The following is a 13,718-nucleotide window of genomic DNA, read 5'->3' on the forward strand; positions in this document are numbered from 1 at the left end:
GTAGTAATAGTAGTAATAATAATAGTTTAAATATATAGCGCCTTTTAGGATACTCAAGGTCTCTTGACAAATAAAGGGATGGGTAGGGAATGGGGGGTCAGAGGCCAAAGGCCTCAGAGAACAGGTGTTTTTTGAACACACCTAGGGAGGGGGCAGTGTGTATATGGTGGGGTAGCTTGTTCCATAGACTGGGGGCAGCAGCACAGAAGGCTCTGTCCCCAAAGGTCTGGAGTCTGGTGCGGGGAATGGCATGCTGATCCTTGTCAGAGGACCACAGGGACCGTGAGGAACCCGTAAGATACTGGTGTAGAGAGATTTCTAGGTGAGGAGGATTTTAGTCAGTGAAGCTGTATGAGGATGGGGGGGCTGATATGCTGCCAGGGTTTTTGTGCTTGTTAAGACCCTGGCAGCTGAGTTCTGGACATAGCCTGTCAAGGACCTTGCTGGGCAGACCAGACAGGACACCATTGCAATAGTCCAGACGAGAGGTGATGAATGAGTGGATAAAAGTGACTATAATATTGCACCATTGTCCACTCAGTATTACTTCACAAAAAGTAGTTTTAATTACGTTGAAAATACAATTGGGCCCGTGGCATCCTGATCTTCTGAAAGAACATTTGGGAAAAATAAACCTAATACAGTGCAAACGTCATCACTTTATTAATGACACCATTAATACCATTAATGTCAGACACCAAACAGGACGAGGACCACAATTGCGTCACGTTCAAAAGTTTATTTAAGGGTTGGGGGTTTCAGGGGTTCCGGGGGGGGTACAGGAGTGTGTGTGTTCCCCCAGTAGCCGAACAGCGAAGGCAGGAGCTGGATGATCCGGGAAGTCCTGGGGGAAACACACACACAACAGCAATTGAAACGAAGCAGCAGTACAGTCAAGGACTAGGCGGTATTCGTAGAAGAGGGACGGAAGGCAGGTCAAGATTACCGGGGCTGGAGAACACAGAAGTAGTCGAGCGGGTCCGGGATCACAGGCAAAGAGTCAGAGGCGTTTTCAATAAACAGGCAGGTAACTGGTGCTGGTTGCAGACGATCTGACAAGTGTGGACTGAAAAGCAAGGCTTTATATAGAGGGCATGATGAGTGGTGAATGCAGTGCAGCTGGTAGGTAACGAGGGTGAGGCAGAGCAGAGCAGGAACAGGTGGAGGTCATCAGACTTCAATCAGCACGTGTTACCAGGCAGAGAGAGAGCTCATGACAGAACCCCCCCCCTAAGGGACGGCCCCAGAAGTCCCCAAGAGTGACACCACGTCGGGAGGGCGGAGGGGAGCCGGTGGAGGGCTAGAATTCCTCCGAGCGGTCCGAGTGAACATCCTCATCCTCGGAGGGAGCTGGAGGGTCGTGGACAGAAGACGGGACAGGTACCGAGACAGGGTCAGGGTCAGGCACATGACAGGAAGCCGGGCGGGCAGGACGGTTAGGGACCCCTCTGGGGCGGCCCCTACGGATTGCAGGTTGATCAGGATGCAGACGGTGGAAGTCGGCGATGAGTGTCCGGTCCACAATCCGACTGGCTGGCACCCAGGTTCTCTCCTCAGGTCCATAGCCCTCCCAGTCGACGAGATACTGGAGGCCCCTACCTCGCCGTCTGGACCGAAGCAGGCGTCGAACGGTGTACACCAGCCCACCGTCAACGAGGCGAGGAGGAGGAGGAGGAAGCGGCACGGGGACCAGCGGGCTTTCATGCGTCGGCTTGACTTTCGAAACATGGAAAGTAGGGTGCACCCTCATGGAGGTTGGCAACTGGAGCCGGACTGCGGTTGGGCTGATGACCCTCTGGATAGGGAACGGGCCGAGGAATCGAGGTGCCAGTTTACGCGATTCCACCCGCAGTGGGAGATCCTTGGCTGACAGCCACACCTTCTGGCCAACACGGTAGGCGGGTGCCGGCGATCTTCGGCGGTTAGCCCCAGTGGCATAGCTGACAGCTGACTTGAGTAGCGTGGCACGAGCTTGTGACCAGGTACGACGGCAACGGCGGGCATAGGCGAGGGCAGACGGGCAGGACACATCTCCTTCCTGGCTGGGGAACAGGGGGGGCTGGTAGCCATACACACACTGGAAAGGTGACATACCAGTGGCAGAGCAGGTGAGGGAGTTGTGAGCATACTCTATCCACATCAGTTGTTGTGCCCAAGCCTGGGGTTTGCGAGAAACCATGCACCGCAGCGCCTTCTCCAGCTCCTGGTTTGCCCGCTCGGATTGACCATTGGACTGGGGGTGGAACCCAGAGGTGAGACTCACTGTGGCCCCTAGAAGACGGCAGAACTCCTTCCAGAATGTAGAGGTAAATTGCGGGCCTCGGTCAGAGACAACATCCCTGGGCAGCCCGTGTAGACGGAAGACATGATCAAGAACAGCCTGGGCAGTCTCTCTGGCAGATGGCAGTTTAGGGAGGGGAATGAAGTGTGCCATCTTGCTAAACCGGTCAACCACAGTGAGAATGACAGTCATCCCACCTGATGGTGGGAGGCCAGTTACAAAGTCCAAGGAGACGTGGGACCAGGGTCGTGTGGGCACAGGCAAGGGCTGGAGTAAACCAGCGGGGGGCCGAGTGGAGGACTTGTTCTGATTGCAGGTGGGGCAGGCACGGACGAATTCTCGGACATCCCTTCTCAAAGACGACCACCAAAAGCGCTGGGCAAGGAGATGGCAGGTGCGGGCGGAGCCCGGGTGGCAGGCAAGGCGGGAGTTGTGTCCCCACTGTATGACCCGGGACCTCAAATTATCTGGGACGAAGAGACGACCGTCTGGGCATGCACTGGGACTGGGATGGTCACGGAGGGCCTCTTGAATTTCCTCCTCGATATCCCAGGTCAGGGCAGCTACGACGCAGGGATCGGGCAGAATTGATGCAGGTTCCTGGGAAGGGGCGTCATCCTTATGAAACTGACGGGAGAGAGCGTCCGGCTTGGTGTTCCGAGAACCTGGGCGGTATGACAGGGTGAAGTTGAATCTGGTGAAAAACAAGGCCCAGCGGGACTGTCTGGGGTTAAGACGTTTGGCATTGCGGATGTATTCGAGGTTTTTGTGATCGGTCCAGACCAGGAACGGAACTGTGGACCCCTCCAGCCAGTGACGCCACTCCTCCAGGGCAAGCTTGACAGCCAACAGCTCACGGTTTCCAACATCATAATTGCGCTCTGCAGGTGAAAGCCGGCGAGAGAAAAATGCACAGGGGTGCAACTTGTTGTCCTCCTCTGCCCGTTGAGAGAGTATGGCCCCGACTCCCACGTCTGAGGCATCCACCTCGACAACGAACTGCCGGTCTGAATCCGGCATCTGGAGGATGGGGGCAGTGGTGAACCGGGCCTTGAGGGTATGAAAGGCTGTGTTGGCCTCTGGGGTCCAGGAAAAGGGGTGTTTGATGCTGGTCAGAGCTGTGAGGGGAGCGGCGACGGAGCTGTAGTTCCGGATGAATTTCCGGTAGAAATTGGCAAAACCGAGGAATTGCTGCAGCTTCTTCCTATTCCCCGGAACTGGCCAGGAGGTAATTGCCGAGACCTTTGCGGGGTCCATCTGGATATTGCCTTCAGCGACGATGTATCCCAGGAATGACACAGTCTGAGCATGGAACTCGCATTTCTCCGCCTTGACATAGAGAGAGTTCTCCAGGAGCCGTCGAAGAACCAGCTGGACATGACGGGTGTGTTCGGACAGAGTTCTGGAGAAAATTAAGATGTCGTCCAGGTACACGAAGACGAATTTATTCAGCATGTCCCGCAGCACATCATTCACCAGCGCCTGGAATACCGCTGGGGCGTTGGTGAGGCCAAATGGCATTACCAGGTACTCATAATGGCCGGTGTGGGTGTTGAATGCTGTCTTCCACTCGTCACCCTCCCTTACTCGCACTAGGTGGTAAGCATTTCTAAGGTCCAGTTTGGTGAAAATAGTGGATCCCTGGAGCAATTCAAAAGCAGAGGTGAGTAAAGGCAGAGGGTACCGGTTCTTCACTGTGACATCATTCAGACCTCGATAATCAATGCAGGGGCGAAGAGAACCATCTTTCTTTCCCACAAAGAAGAACCCGGCACCAGCAGGAGAGGAAGACGGGCGGATGAGTCCAGCTGCCAGGGAGTCCCTGATGTAATCCTCCATAGTTTTTCTTTCAGGAGGGGATAGTGAGTAGAGGTGACCTTTGGGTGGAGCAGTCCCAGGGAGGAGATCAATGGCACAGTCGTACGGACGGTGTGGGGGCAGAGATGTGGCTTTGGTCTTGTTGAACACCTCTCGGAGGCCATGGTAACATTCAGGGACATTAGAAATGTCGTGGGCAATGCTGGGGGGTACTGAGCCGGGGGGCAGCGAGGCAGCACGCAAACAGGTCAGGTGGCAGGCATTTCCCCACTCTTTCACAGTTCCGGAGGCCCAATCGAGGTGAGGATTGTGGAGACGGAGCCAAGGGTAGCCCAGGATTAGGGGTTGGCCTGGAGAGCTGAGCAGGTGGAAGCGGATGGTCTCTCGGTGGTTTCCTGACACCATCATTGAGATGGGGGCTGTGATGCTGGTAACTGTGCCAATTGCGTGACCGTCCAGGGCCCGGGCTGGAACAGGAGTGGACAAGCGATGGCTTTCCAAGCCCAGCTGACGAGCAAGTCCTGTGTCAATAATGTTTGCTTCTGCGCCAGAGTCCACCAGGGCTGCCAGGGTGTGGGTGGAATCAGACAGGTGAAGACAGACTTGGATGAGGGGTTTACGGCTGATGGAGGGCTGAATGTTCATTGAGCTCATCCGGATTCCTCCTACATCTGGTGAGCTCCGGCTTTTGCTGGACAGGTGGCGACTCGATGACCATCACCACCACAGTACAGGCACAAGTTGGAGGTGATGCGTCGCTGGCGCTCTGCAGGGGTTAGGGAGGTGCGGCCGATCTCCATCGGTTCAGACTGGTCCGGCTGGCTAGATGGTGTGGCAGGTGCGGGCAGAAGGGCAGTTGGGACACTCCGTGTGCTGGTGGATGGACTCTGGCGCCCTCTCTCATGACGGCGGGCCTGGATCCTGCGGTCGATGCGGACAGCCAGAGCAATGGCTTCATCAAGAGTGGGGGGTTGATCATGGGAAACCAGCTCGTCCTTTATGTAGTCCGCCAGGCTGTGGAGGAAAGCATCCACCAATGCTTCCATGTTCCAGGAGCTCCGACTTGCCACGGTTCGAAAGTCGATGGAGTAATCCGCAACAGTCCTTCTGCCTTGGCGAATACTCATCAGGATCCGAGATGCCTCGGCTATTGTGGATTCCAAATCGAATACCTTGAGCATCTCCTCTGCGAATAGGTTGAAGGTTGCACATGCTGGGGTCTGGCGCTCGAACTCCGCCGTTCCCCAGAGTCGAGCTCGGCCCGTCAGGTGAGTGATCACGTAACCGACCCTCGCCCCTTCAGTGGCAAAAGTCCTGGGTTGCAGGGTAAACTGGACACGGCAGCTCGTCAGGAACGCCCGTACCTGGGTTGGGTCGCCGCTGAACCGCTCTGGATTGCCGATCCTGGGTTCTGGGACTCCGGCAGCCACGGTAGCAGTGGACTGGGCAGGAGACTCGGGTGCTGGGCCGGTGAGCAGGCTGGCTGGGGCTGGGCCGGTGGGAGCAGGCAGAGAAGAAAGGTTGGTGAGAAGTTGAATGATCATTGCAAGTTGTTGCTGTTGCTGCTGGAACTGCTGACGCTGGCTCAAGCCGGCTTGAAGTAGGGAGGCAATGTCAGCAGTGTTGCGGTTTACCTCTCTCTCTGTCTCTTCCAGGCGTTGCATGGCGGTGGGTGGTTCTGGTTCGTCGGTTTCCATGCTGGTTCGACCGTGCGCTGGGTCCATGTTTGGTCAGATCGTACTGTCAGACACCAAACAGGACGAGGACCACAATTGCGTCACGTTCAAAAGTTTATTTAAGGGTTGGGGGTTTCAGGGGTTCCGGGGGGGGTACAGGAGTGTGTGTGTTCCCCCAGTAGCCGAACAGCGAAGGCAGGAGCTGGATGATCCGGGAAGTCCTGGGGGAAACACACACACAACAGCAATTGAAACGAAGCAGCAGTACAGTCAAGGACTAGGCGGTATTCGTAGAAGAGGGACGGAAGGCAGGTCAAGATTACCGGGGCTGGAGAACACAGAAGTAGTCGAGCGGGTCCGGGATCACAGGCAAAGAGTCAGAGGCGTTTTCAATAAACAGGCAGGTAACTGGTGCTGGTTGCAGACGATCTGACAAGTGTGGACTGAAAAGCAAGGCTTTATATAGAGGGCATGATGAGTGGTGAATGCAGTGCAGCTGGTAGGTAACGAGGGTGAGGCAGAGCAGAGCAGGAACAGGTGGAGGTCATCAGACTTCAATCAGCACGTGTTACCAGGCAGAGAGAGAGCTCATGACAATTAATAAAGTCTTCATTCACAGCAATAATGTGTGAAAGTCTATGGATACTGGTCCTTCAAATCACTGTGGTGTCAACCATGTTAAATATTATATCCTATTATATCCGAGTATTCTAGGACATAAATACAAAAAATACAGGACAGAATTCATGCCGGCATACCTGCAGACACAACATAGTCTGTGGTACATGTGTCGTGTGGTTGGACAGGCTGTCCCTCTGTGAGACCATCTGAGCTGAACGATGACCGACAAAATGACACCTCTGTGAAGGTCGGCGAGTATGTGAAATTGCACACACTCACGCCCCTCTCACTAACGGGATCGCCCCACACGTCGTCGGTCAGCTCTGTGCAGCAGCAGGCCGTCAACGGGGCGAAAGAACAACTGGCCTCGTTGGGATAGACCAGACACTTGCACTCTGCCACGCCAGGCTTGACCTCTATGATCTCAAGGTCACAGCACAAACAGTCTTCCACAGTCAGGGCTCGAATCCTCTCGCTCGTCTGGTAGCACAGGAGGAGAGAACATTGAGACAATTCTATGTGTCGTGTTTTGTCTCGTCTTCGTGTGTCTTTTGTTCTTAAGTGAGATTGGAGTGATAGCGGAATGCTTACACACCTCGTAAAGAGAGCTGTCCAGCTGTAATACGTTCACGTTCACCTTGGTTGGATGCGTGAAAATCTCCACAACTGTACTCCTCAGTCTGAAGAATACAGGGGTCACTGTAAGATTGGTGGGGCGGTGGCAGATGTTACCCAAATCTACAAATGTCTGAACTTTGTACTGACCTTTTCCAATATGGCCAAAGAAGAATGCAGCAACCAAAAAGGAATATCACCGGGATTAAAATCTTCACCCAAAAGTGAGTGTCTGTGAAAGAAGATCCAGTCACCATCAGTTGTACGTGATCTTGAATGCCTTCCTTATGTTACACGATCATGGGTTTGTGCCTGATACTCACAGTCAGGGGAGGTTCTGAATGTGCGGCACGTAGAGGGGCCAGGGCCTGCTGACGTACATGGCTGGACGCAGAAGCTGTACTCTCTGCTCTCCCACAGACTGTTGACTGTGATGGATTTCCTGTGTGGGTTGTCTATTGAAAGGTTGTAGGAATCTGGGAACATAATGTGGCATTGTGAATAGGTTGATTCCCAACTAACCCCCCCCCCCCCAATACACTCAAAAAAAGGCCAGTGAACAGCAAGTAACAATGACTTGCAAAGTCAGGATCCTTGAACTCACTATGATTCTGGTCACTCCAGTGGCCATTCTGAAAAGTCACAAGGTAGCCTGAGATGAAACCGGGGTGCCGGGGATCATCTTCCGGAAAACTCCATTCAATTGTGGCAGAGGAAGATGTCACCACTGGATAATTCTGAATTTGTACGAACTGTGTGGGTGCTGTAAAATAAAGATTCAAATAATTAAATGTTGGCAACTAAAGTTCTCTATGCCAAAGAAAACTGAGCCTTAATAGCTTCAGAATCCTAAGTAACCACATTAACAACTCGGTATTGATCACGTCGCATGGTCTCAAATTCAAATGTTTTTTGCTTTTTTCAAACTTTACAAAGACATTGTGATTTAAGCCATGTATGCTGCTGAGCAATTCTTCTGACTATGGTCTGATGCAACATGTACAGCCTTTATCTGTTACTATGACAGTGCAGAAGACAGGAAAAGGGCCTCTTCCTGTCAACGCTTACTCTGTTCCTGTAAGTAGCCAATGTGTGTCTCAATCAGGTGATGTCCATCCTCTCTGCACCTTAACACATTGAATGTATATCTGCAGCCGCCCATAAAAGATCCTAGAAAACAGATGGGGCTTGATATTAGCCTCTGCTACATGGAAACTGATACAAATCTTCACAGCTATGAAGAGCAAAGATTTGTACCTGCTTTGAGTGATAAGGATGTGTTACTTCTGCGCACTGTTTGCCATTGAAGGTTGCTAGGGGTGCAAGGCAGTACACCACTCCCATTGTGACACCACTCTACTGTGTACCCGCATACAGCACTAGGATCTTCTGTCCATGACAGCATAAACCCAGTTCTGACACTGCCAACCACCCTTTTTGGGATAACAGCATTTTCTGTGGGGACACAGGAAAAATACATAATGTATCAGGTGCAGTTATGTACATTTCTATGCAAATGCACCGTCAGACAAACCAGTCAGTATAAAGCAATATTTACATACTGAATATCATACATGTTGGGACAGCCACTGGAGAACATTTCAGAGCCCACTGTTTACCCACCAGAGTGTTTTGCAGGAGGGATGAAAATATGAGATGCAACAGAGATTCCAGCTGTGATGTTGGCATAGACAGAAATGTTACACCCTTGCTCATCGATGAAGAACTCAGTCTGATTAACTTGTGGGTTAACACTCGTTGTGTTAGTCCACAACGTTCCCAGGCTGTTCTCCTGCTGCAGTCGAATTTCATATGACTTGACATCAAGCTGCATGTCACTGGTATACTGAAAGGTATGGCAAGTTTGGGTTACATACTGAGAAGCAACTACTGTTATAGCAATGTCATAGATAATGATTGTTTACTGTTTGAAACTATCTCGAGGTATTTCTTCTATTCATCAGGTCATTGTCCTGCTGTGGTTGAAACGTACTGTCCTCCATGTTAAAATGACACGGCGACCACTTGGAAGGGCTTGTATACTCCTCCAGATGTCCAAAAGAACCAGGGGATCTGATGAAGGTTAGGAGTAAAAAAGATTATACAATATACAAATGTCATCTCTGTGAGAAAAATGTAAATTGTGGTCTATGAACATTTAAAAAAGGTTTAAGGGCTCAAAGATTGACACATTGACACATAATGTTAGTGAATTTCATAGTGAACTTACGTGTGTTAAAGAATAGTGGGCCAGCCCACTTCCTCCATCTTCTCCCAGAAACTGCACATTGTACCTTCACAGAGTACTGAGTGCTGGGTTTTAAGTTTTCCAGTTGACAAGAAAAGTGTAGCGCTAAACCTCCAGTCTGTTCAATGGTCTACAAAAGCAGTTCACAGATACCTTACACACAACATCAAGAGTTTAATCTAATGGGTTACAACAATGCAAAATGTCGCTTTACAATAAATACATAAATTAATTAATTAATAATTGTGAATAGATATACACGGAAAACTATGAATAGAATGTCGTTGAAATTGTGTTAATATAATGTTTATAATTATTTGTATGGTGACTTGGTCAAGAGTGTATGAATATAATGCATACCAAGACATTTCCCTCAGGAATAATTTGGACTTGACAAATCATTGGAATCTTTGTAAAGTTCCCTTCTATAGTCCAAGAGACATTCGCTTGATGCACGTCAGGAATCACAGACAAACTCTTGGCAACTGGAAAAACTGGACACAATTATCAAAATATTTAAACATTCTAGGCAGGACACTGTAAACATTAATTATAGTCAATAACATTCAAGTTTGTGGTTTGCTAGACAACAAACTAACCTCTGTCCAGTGCATGGAACTTGATGCTCTCCATTTCTTGCCCTAGACTGCTTGTTACCACCACAGTGACATAATACTCACTCAGGTGTGAAACAGCCAGAAAGCTACATGAGGACATGTCACACCTGATGAGATCATGGCCTGAGTTCCTTCACAAAGACACAGATGAAGCATTGATAAAGCTTGGACAGCCATTTTCTCTCTAGAATACAGCCACATAGTTGTATAGTGATAATACAAGAGAGCCGGGTGCCAACATTACGTGGTTTGCATGCTAACTTCAGTGGACATTTGACACACAGAGATACAACACACAGCATTTTTTACTTAATGTTCAAATGTTTGCTTCTTCAAATTCCATTGATATTTCTATGTCATTTTAAACGTTTTAAAAAAAAAACACAACTCGACATAGCACCTTTTACAACATATTACAGATATTTCTGTTTAGTCCTTACAGATTAAATTCAACATCAAAGAATTTGTGGCACTGAACTGCTGAAAAAAAAGGAAGAGGTTCCCAATAATAACAATACGAAATTTAAACATAACAATTTTAACTTACTCTACAAGCAGAGCATAGTGGTGCACGTGGCGCTTGTGCAAGTTAGGCGGTCTTCCAGGATCCCATCTACAGCTCCAGACTTTCAAATCCTCCGTCTCACAGCTCACATTTCTGGGCTTCTGTGGAGGGACTGGTGATACATGTTTTCATAAGTTCTCAACCTTTCTCAACCTTTTTTGAGCCGCGACCCCCTGGAATAATCAGGCCCCCCCACACACACACACAAATACATAGGACAACATTTTCATGTTCATGACCACAGTTCCTGACCATAAACAACAACAACAAACAACAAACAACAATGCACAGCTAATGGAGCAGCAGAGGACTACATTATCATGACATCAAATCAAATAGCCCACCAAGTCTACAATATTACTATTGTCAATTTCACTGATGCTTAAGGCCAGGCTGCCTAAAGACTGTGAACAACCATGCTATTTGCATGTGTGTGTGTGCACTAAGAAATAGTAACAATTCACCAAAATGAAAGAAAAGTGAAAGTGTAAAGGCTTAATATAGAATTCAAATGTTTTTTTTTACACAATCTGGCAACCCTCAGGTTGAGAACCACTGGCTTAAAACACTGTATCATAAATGTACACATTTGGGCAGCCATACTATTATAACAGCTCCAGCTGTTGATTACAAAGCAATGGTGATCAAGAATACTAACAAGTGACAAAGTTTGAAGTGATGCCCTCATCGCCTTTGGAGTCAAGACAAACTAAGCTGACCCCCAGTTCAGAGGTGATATTAAGATTGTCCACTGCGATGGCTTTGACCTGGCTACTGATGCTGATGAGGGGGTATCGTGTTCTGTTGAAGGTTATGCTGGTGACTTGGGCGTCCCTTGGTGCCACACAACAGAAGTATACTTCAGATCTCTCCTGGAAAACCTCTTCAGATGGAAATATCTGCGGCTCATCCCAGACATCATGAGCACCTTCATCTGAAGAAAAAAAAAAACGAACCACACATGGACAAAATCCCCCCCCCAAAAAACATCTTGGAGACAGTCTTGGAGAAGACTCAGGGGAGAACCGAGTTAATAAAAAACGAATGTAATCATGAGCCAGACATTCATCAGTTACAATAACTGATTCATTTACATGATAACAGTTTATAACATTTATTTTCTTACCTGTATGAGTTTTCCACTGGCTCCAGGAATCTACAAAAGTAGAGTTGTAGTTGTAGATAAGTCTCATCCTCACAGAGTGATCAGTGCACTGTAAAGGCAATTTCGATGTCCATGTCCAAGTTTGGAATGGTTCTTCAGAGTTTTGTGATTTAGTGCTTATGTTTACCTAGGGAAAAACATGTATTTTAAATGTCAAACTCAAAGTAGCCTGTCACTGATTAAACTTTGAAGTGATTTGCAGGCTTTACTTACACTTTCAATTAGGTTGAAGTTCTCTGTGCGGGCCACTTGGATTTCATAAGTAACATTTTCAAGTGCGCTGTCTACTGTCCAGTTTACCACAATATGTTGATGATCTTGTGGATACAATTTAAATTTAATCGGTGTAAAGTCCATAAAATCTGAGACACAGGATGACAAATAGGACAGCTTGAACCTAGAAATCAGTTTAACCTTCATGTTGTGTTTGCAATATATGGTTAGGCTACACTTGTTTCTGGACATAGTTCTTTGGCCAGACCTTGACCTAAATGTTCACTTTAACAGTAACCACTTGATTTTGACCTACAGTATGGTGATTTAAAACTTCTGAGTAGCCTAAATGTGTATATGACGTTTTGTTTTTAATTGTTGACATAATTTATAGTTTTTAAACCTCATTTTTATATAAAAGGAAATATGGGAAATTTGCAATATCCCATTCAACACAAGTGCAAATCTAAATCTAACAATATAGGCTAGCCTATTGAAGAATTGAGATCGAACAAATAGGCCAATTTGAAATAGCCTATATGGAAATGTAATTTCATAGTTACAATACCCCCCACCCCAGAAAACACTTGTTGAGTCTTCAGTCAAATGACCAGTGTGATTTATGATTGTAGGATAGCCTACTACACATCTTTTAAATCGACTCCCAACTGACTGAAATCTATGTACCTGACAACTTTTTACTCTAAGTAGCCTATTATTTTTGACCAGAGGCCGGCCAGGCGGCCACATTTGTAACAATGTAAAAATAGAGTAGCCTGTGAAAAAAATCGCTGAGAGTCTTGATATATTGTGTATCTTCAAATGGTGAGGGTCGAGGGATGTCATTAGCCTAATTCTTGTTAGTTTGAGATTAAAAAAACTGTAAACGGACCAGAACACAGCGGTTATAGCCTATTGTCTGTATGAGCAAGCAGCAGCAGGTGTTCACTTACCAAAACCTTTGCACCAGCCGTTACAAATGATCGCAAGTATAAGACATGTACACCACAACGCCTGATCCATTGGATTCCATCAATCACTCCTCAGTTTCTCCAAAACACAAATAGCACATATGAATAGCTAAAATATAGGCTAGGCTATGAAAAACAAGTCGTTCAGCCTATGGTAAAATCTATGGGCTTGCTTGCATCTCGTGGTTGCAAGAGATTTTCTCAGGTAGTCCATCCATCAAGTGACCCTCACAGTTGATGTAGGCTAATTAATCCACACTCCTATAAGTAATGCTATCTTAGGCCTACCGTAGGCCTATATCTATGAGACTACTGTAGTAGCCTAGGTCTACATGGTCACTTATTGATGTCAGATCATCGTCTACGCCTTTTTTAGAGATATGCGAAGTGTGAAGAATCTGTCTATCAGATTTCTAGCCGCGCTACTAATTCTCACTACGCAGTGCCATCTAGAGATGAGGTTCAGCATTGTTTTTTTTCTTTCTTTCTGTCTAGCCTATTAGGCATTTAATTGTCTGAAAATGGTTATTGACTAGGCCCTGTGGTTAAAGTGTTTTGGTTTGTTACATTATGATCAGGTTATGAAAAGGTCTCAAGTAGTCTAATTATAAGTTTTAATTTCGACAGGCTAGGGCTTAGGCTTTTATTAAAATAGGCCTACGATAGTAAAGGCTTATTATGAGATGGATAACACCTGACACCATGGCAGCAGGGCCTAACCAAAACAAAATCAATGAAAATTACCCTAAGTAATAACCCTATGTTAAAGACTTAAGATCTGAAATAACATTTTAGGCTTCTCTTCATCCAATATTATAATCCAATAAGGCGACCCAATTATAGTCTACAGAGTTTGCTCCGCTTCAACCTCTCTGATCATATGTTTTTATACTGGCCCATGCCAGTTGGCTCATTTTACTGGAAGCCA

The 13,718-nt window shown here is 47.5% G+C and overlaps 1 protein-coding gene across 4 annotated transcripts; it reads right to left on the reverse strand.

The window, feature by feature from the left end:
* Positions 1-27: 27 nt before the first annotated feature.
* Positions 28-13,586, reverse strand: osmr (oncostatin M receptor). 4 transcript variants are annotated; one of them, XM_042102455.1, is made up of 18 exons: positions 12,773-13,586; positions 11,820-11,968; positions 11,568-11,733; positions 11,100-11,375; positions 10,424-10,553; positions 9,859-10,007; positions 9,620-9,753; positions 9,242-9,389; positions 9,005-9,084; positions 8,635-8,857; positions 8,269-8,466; positions 8,080-8,181; positions 7,616-7,774; positions 7,335-7,487; positions 7,162-7,243; positions 6,992-7,076; positions 6,534-6,876; positions 43-608 (listed from the first exon to the last, which is right to left on the reverse strand). In XM_042102455.1, the coding sequence occupies exons 1-18, from the start codon at positions 12,840-12,842 to the stop codon at positions 568-570; spliced, it is 2,688 nt and encodes an 895-aa protein (XP_041958389.1). In that variant the 5' UTR covers positions 12,843-13,586; the 3' UTR covers positions 43-567. The 4 variants fall into 4 exon arrangements, with proteins under 4 accessions (XP_041958388.1, XP_041958387.1, XP_041958386.1 ...); XM_042102454.1 differs by having other exon boundaries at positions 28-608; positions 9,859-9,962; positions 11,100-11,733; XM_042102453.1 differs by having other exon boundaries at positions 33-605; positions 11,100-11,733.
* Positions 13,587-13,718: the final 132 nt, after the last annotated feature.

The sequence above is a fragment of the Alosa sapidissima genome, chromosome 8 (genome assembly GCF_018492685.1).
Source record: "Alosa sapidissima isolate fAloSap1 chromosome 8, fAloSap1.pri, whole genome shotgun sequence".
Classification (NCBI taxonomy): Eukaryota; Metazoa; Chordata; class Actinopteri; order Clupeiformes; family Clupeidae; genus Alosa; species Alosa sapidissima.

Coding starts and splice junctions, on each gene's coding strand:
- osmr (XM_042102452.1), bottom strand. CDS start 12,842: ATGGATCAGGCGTTGTGGTGTACATGTCTTATACTTGCGATCATTTGT. Junction 11,734..11,819: donor ACTTCAACCTAATTGAAAGT/GTAAGTAAAGCC, acceptor GTTTTTCCCTAG/GTAAACATAAGCACTAAATC. Junction 9,754..9,858: donor GTTCCATGCACTGGACAGAG/GTTAGTTTGTTG, acceptor AATTGTGTCCAG/TTTTTCCAGTTGCCAAGAGT.